The 6,000-nt window shown below is 48.6% G+C and overlaps 1 protein-coding gene across 1 annotated transcript in view; it reads left to right on the top strand.

Moving 5' to 3' along the window:
* The window catches only part of TECPR2 (tectonin beta-propeller repeat containing 2), a 53,421-nt gene extending 49,954 nt beyond the window's left edge, over positions 1 to 3,467 (top strand). The window contains exons 19-20 of the mRNA XM_040411168.1: positions 1,516 to 1,665; positions 2,544 to 3,467. Coding sequence (XP_040267102.1) covers positions 1,516 to 1,665; positions 2,544 to 2,692 — 299 coding nt within the window. The 3' untranslated portion in view covers positions 2,693 to 3,467. The remainder of the gene's footprint in view (positions 1 to 1,515; positions 1,666 to 2,543) is intronic.
* The last annotated feature ends 2,533 nt before the right edge of the window (positions 3,468 to 6,000 follow it).

The raw sequence follows: 6,000 nt of genomic DNA on the forward strand, positions 1-6,000 counted from the left end.
GTACTTGGCACAGCTGCCAGGCAGGGGAAATGGTAATGAGGCTGCGGCACTAAATCAGTGCTGTGGTTCCATAACGGTCAGGATTGGGATCCCAGAGGTTGCACCCCCCACCAGTCGTGAAGTGATGGCATATCCCTGCGCTATGCCATCCCTTTAATCATTTGGGAGCCTGGCAAAGCAGCACGAGTCGTCAAGTTCTATGTGGTAACTCGCCCGGATACCAGACGGAGATACGGCCCCTCGCCCGGATACCAGACGGAGATACGGCCCCTCGCCCGGATACCAGACGGAGATACGGCCCCTCGCCCGGATACCAGACGGAGATACGGCCCCTCGCCCGGATACCAGACGGAGATACGGCCCCTCGCCCGGATACCAGACGGAGATACGGTACAAGATGCAGTCCAGGTTTTGGAGCTGCTTGTGCTTTTTGGTGGATCAAACGATCCTCTACTGGTGGTCTGTCTGGGCCGTCCACCTTCATGTAACCGCTCCTCCCAACACCTGCTGACAGCTAGGTAAGAACAGTCTAGATGGCGGGAAATTCATCGAAACATGATGATGATGTTCCTTCTCTGCCTGTCAACTGGGTCAAAATGCCTTTGAGTCTGTCATAGAGGCATGTCTAGCAGTCAATGAGGCCTCACCAAGAGGTACCCTATCTTGGGGCTCATGCCTACGGCCGTTCCGTGCATTGGGGACCGCAATTTGCGGTCCCTAATGCACAGGCAACATCCGTGCGGCGGCCAGGACGGATCGAGACCCATTCAACTTGAATGGTTCCGTGATCCGTCCACACAGTAAAAAAAAATAGAACATGTTCACTTTTTTGCGGTGCGGAGGCATGGACAGAAACACCACGGAAGCGCTCCATAGTGCTTCCATGGGCTTCTGTTCCACACCACATCTCCCGGATTGCGGACCCATTCAAGTGAATGCGGGGTGCACACGGCCACGGCTGGGCAATGGCAGTGCGCATGAGCCCTTAAAAGTAGCCTCTGAGAGTGTTTGTTTGTTTTTTATAGAGCAGTGGGTGAAGCCCTTTTATGCCTCTTGTGTAAGACCCAATGTCTAATCTGTCCACACCTGTAATCATTTACATGTCTGCCTGAGACATTGCTGCAAAACTCTGCATGCAGCATTTCTACCTGGAGTCTGTATTAAAAAAAAAATTGTCACTGAGTGACAAAAAAAAACAATTGAAACAACAAATAGTCTTTGTTACAAATCTCTAAGTGTTTGGCGTATACAGCTGTCATGCCGAGCTATGTGTCTCCATGGTTGCAGACTACGAACATATCCTGTGTAGTCTGATGTGCTGCTCGGCTCCCTTTTTGCTTTATAACCGCAGACACGCGGGAGGGATTGAAGGGATTTAAGCATCGGGCTAGTCTGCTCTGCCTTGGAGCTGTATACCTAAAACGGAAGTGGATTAATTTTTATTTTAGATGCATTGGAGCGGCGAGAACATTGGTTGTTCGTAGCCTTTTATGCTTTAGTTGTCTGTCTCCACAGGTTTGCAGGCGTGTCAGCTGGCAGTGAGCTCGAGAACCGTCTGGGCCCTGTGTCCGAATGGAGACATAGCCAGACGCTACGGAATTACAGACAAGAACGCGGCCGGAGACTACTGGAAGAAAATCCCAGGAAATATGTCTTGGTTAACAGGTAAGAGGATGTAGATGCCGCTCTGCGTGCAATCCTGAGCGGAATTCTTGATACCTATGAGATGACGAAGCGTTGACAAGTTATCGCCGATCCTCCTCTCGATGCACAGATAATGCTTAACTTATTGTCTTTATTGTGTCTTTATGTTGTCTTGAATCTTTTTGAAATGATGCTGAATGTGTACTTGTACTTCTTTCTGAGGCGGGAGGGACCCAGCACCGGTCTGTGCAGCCTGAAGAGGCAGTGGGTTGTACGGCACATAGGACTTTCTGGGTCTGCCGATCATATGATCGCGCAATGGAGGCAGTGGCCTTGTACCCCATGTAGGCTTCTAAAGATAAGACGGAGGCAGTTACAAACAGCAACATTAAGAGACAACGGGCGGTTGTTAAAGGGGTTCTCCGGGCTTTACATATTGATGGCCTAACTCCGGGATAGGTCATCAGTATGAGATCAGCGCCCCTGCCGATTAGCGGGAGGCTATTGCAGCTCACCCCCATTAATTTGAACTGGGCAGAGCTGCGCCTAGGCCATGTGACCATGGACGTGACGTCACCGGCCTCTTCGTACAGCTGATCGGCAGGGCTGCCAGGAATCAAACCTCCAACCATCTCCTATCCATGACCTATCCTGAGGATAGGCCATCAATATGTAAATCTCTGAGAACCCCTTTAATCAGTTAAACCAGGCGTGCTCAACCTGCGGCCCTCCGGCTGTTGCAAAACTACAACTCCCATCATTCCAGGACAACTTACAGCTATCAGCCTACAGAAGGGCACGGTGGGAGTTGTAGTTTTACAACAGCTGGAGGGCCGCAGGTTGAGCATCCCTGAGTTAAACCCATCCGCTTGCTGATAACTTGTGGTCTTCTTTTTCAGTGACCCCCCAGGACGAGCTCTGGGGCGTGAGCAACACCGGCTCCCTCCTCCAGCGTCTTACGAAGACCTACAGCCACCACCCGCCCATTTTAAAGTCCGACAACATCCTGGCCCAGTCCGACTTCGAAGACGAGTGGGAGGTAATCTGACCTAGAGCTGCTACGCGAGCCGGCCGCTAAAGTTCTTATGCTGCTAAGAAGCCTGTGCACTTTGCCCGGTCCGGAGCATTTCCACCGCCAGAATCACGAGCCGTAATAGATCCACAGAACAGGGCTCAGTGCATCAGTCGTGATATTAACCACTCCCTTCCACTGAATTATTAGATGTTACTTGTGCAGGGCGGGTCTGACATGGCTGACCTCTCTGTGGACGCCAGTGTCTACAGTGAATCGTAAACCATCAGATTTAAATTCCTAAACGGCACTGGAAATGCGAACTGAAGCGGGCGTTTAAAGGGGTATCCCTATCATTGTATATCCACCTCTGGAACGCCCCTCAGACCAGGACAGAGATCCATTCAGCATTTTTCCTGCACAGCAGCGCTCCCAGCCACTAATTGGGTTGTACGTGGCCGGAAGTGGCGCCGTGCAGGGATAATCTGAAGGGACCACAGCGCCGGTTAACTGTAGGGGTCCTGACCCCCGGCGAGCAGTAGGTGACGGCAAATGTTGGCGATACTGCGTCACATATAACACTGGAGAGAAAATGTTTTTAGGTCAATGACGTTTATGTTGGAAGTTTTAACAGTTTACTTGTAATTACTTGAATTGGATCCTTCGTTAAAAAATAATTCATTACATTAGAATTTTAAGTACAAAAACAATTTAACCTCTTCATCATTTGACGTAGCATTTGTTAAAGAAAAGCCCACACAAAAAATAAAATGATAAAGTCCTTGAGTCGTCCTCTTCTGCCATGTCGATTCGGTTTGTGGGTCCACGGACAGCGGCAATGTGCGTTCCGCATTTTGCGGACCGCACATTGCCGGCACTAAGAGAATATGCCTAGAAATGTATGGTTCCGCAAAATGCGAAATGGAATTGCGGATGTGTGAAAGGAGCCTAATTCATCCCTATCTGTTTGTTTTTTTTTTGGAAAAGCAGGGTAAAAACCAATATGGCTGCCTTCACTGCCCCTTTCCCCTCTTCAGGTTGATATCCAGCTTTTCTGAAAGTGGAGCCGTCTCCTCTCCTGACACGTCTGTTGTAGTAACCGTTTGCATTAGCCATGGAATAACCATTCTTCAGCATCCATTCATAGAAGTCTATGTTGTGCTCTTCCTCTGTTATTCCTACTAGAAGTTTACTAATGAATTTGCAGCTGGGTATTACCAGTTTGGGAGTGGGGGGGTCCCTGCACGGTCTCTCACTGTCCAATCTGTGCTGCCATAAACTTCAAGTAGGAATAACTGAGGAATGGCTCAACACAGTCATAAGAATAATAGATGCTCCAGAATGGTTATTCCATGGGGGATGCAAGTAGTGAATAAAGCAGACATGTCAGGAGCGGGAAGAGCTCCTCTTTAAGCACTGAGCATCCGTTCATGCGGAGTGTCTCGGTTCAGAATGCTGCGCACCCCCATGTTGGCCGTTCTTCCATCACCAGATTTGCTGCTATAACGATGGTCGCTTGTGATCCAGCTTTCCCAGAGGCAGATATATGACTAATGAGGGGATGGATATAGTTTTGAAAGAGGACGGCTCGGGGACGTATTTACTGGGGGAGTTTCCTCCTTTTTCGGGCTCTGCCACTGCCTCCCTGTTTTTAGCACTTGAAGAACTTGCACCTTCTTCTCCCATTTTATATATAGTCACCACGGTTTATGTTTTCGTGCTCTGTTCTGCCAAACGGTGTTGATGGCGGGTCGCCCCGAGCTTCGTGCTGTTACAAGTCATGTCACTGGCTAAAAAATAAATAAAAAAATGTGCACATCTGTGGGTATAGGAAGGGTTAATGAATGGACCGGCACGTAATTGATTAGGCTTTAGGGGCAGAATGCATATGGTCACCGTGACCTCAGACTGAATTTCTTGATGTATACTGTCACTTCTGAGGCCGTGGGGTTGCAGTGGAAGCAGAGTGTGCTCATTGATTATCCACTAGGTGTCCAGCTTTACTCATTTATACGAATCCCTTTAATATATCGTTGGTTAAATAAATAAAAAATAAAGTATTTTGTATGGCGTTCTTATTTCCGGGGTCAGCGGCTCGTGCTTACTTGTGGAGGAGGTCGTGGTGCAGATCTTCCAGTCCGCAGCATTTCACGTTTCACTTATTTCAAATGAAAGGGTTAAATCTGCGGCACAATCTGCATGTAATGCACGCATGGGCTGGGGCGCTGCTCTTGCACATCATCAGCTCTCCATTCTGCCTTATAGAGGGGGGGGGAGGGACTCCCCAAATCATCTCCCCCAGCAATATCAATAGATAGCTTCTTAAAGGGCATCTGTCAGCAGTTTTGTCCCTATGACACTGGCTGACCTGTTACATGTGCGCTTGGCAGCTGAAGCCATCTTTGTTGGTCCTATGATCATATGCGCCCGCATTGCTGAGAAAAAAGATGTTTTAATATATGCAAACGGGGGAGTTTCCATTACACCTAGAGGCTCTGCTCTCTCTGCAGCTGTAGCACCCTCTGCACTTTGACAGACAAGCTGTGAAAACATCATCACACCTGGTCCTGTCAAAACAAAGTGCAGAGGACGCGGCAGTTGCAGAGAGAGCAGAGCCTCAAGGTGTAATGGAAACTCCCCCGTTTGCTGAGAAAAAAGATGTTTTAATATATGCAATGCGGGCACATGTGAACATGGGACCAACACAGACGTCTTCAGCTGCCAAGTGCACATGTAACAGGTCAGCCGGTGTCAAAGGGCATCTGTCAGCAGTTTTGTCCCTATAAGACCAGATTCATGTGACCGTGTTCTGGATGTGGGTCTTTGAGTAACCATGGGTTTACGACCTAAAGTCCAAGCATCATAAGCAGGAAAAATGGCCAGAATACGGATTCCGGATGCATGAATTTCCACAGTGCTGGAGGCTCCATGAAGGTATTCGCCCAGTGTCGGAGGAGGATCGTCACAGTAAGGCCCCTTGCAGACGAGCGTGTCCGGATGCGTTGCGTCTGCGATCAGGGAAAATCGGGCCAGTGCGTATGCAATTTCAGTCAGTTTTGACTGCGATTGCGCTGCTCAGTTTTTTTTTTCCCCACGAGTGCAATGTGTTTTGCATGCGCGTGAGAAAAAACGGATTGTGGTACCCAGACCTGAACCCGGACTTTTTCACTGAAGTTCGGGTTTGGGTTCGGTGTTCTGTAGATTTTATCATTTTCCCTTGTAACATGGTTATAATGGAAAATAATAGCATTCTTAATACAGAATACTAACTAAAATGTCCATTGAGGGGTTAAAAAAATAAAATTAACTCACCTCATCCACTAGTTCGCGCAGCCGGCATTGTC

The sequence above is a fragment of the Bufo bufo genome, chromosome 11 (assembly GCF_905171765.1).
Source record: "Bufo bufo chromosome 11, aBufBuf1.1, whole genome shotgun sequence".
NCBI classification, from domain to species: Eukaryota; Metazoa; Chordata; class Amphibia; order Anura; family Bufonidae; genus Bufo; species Bufo bufo.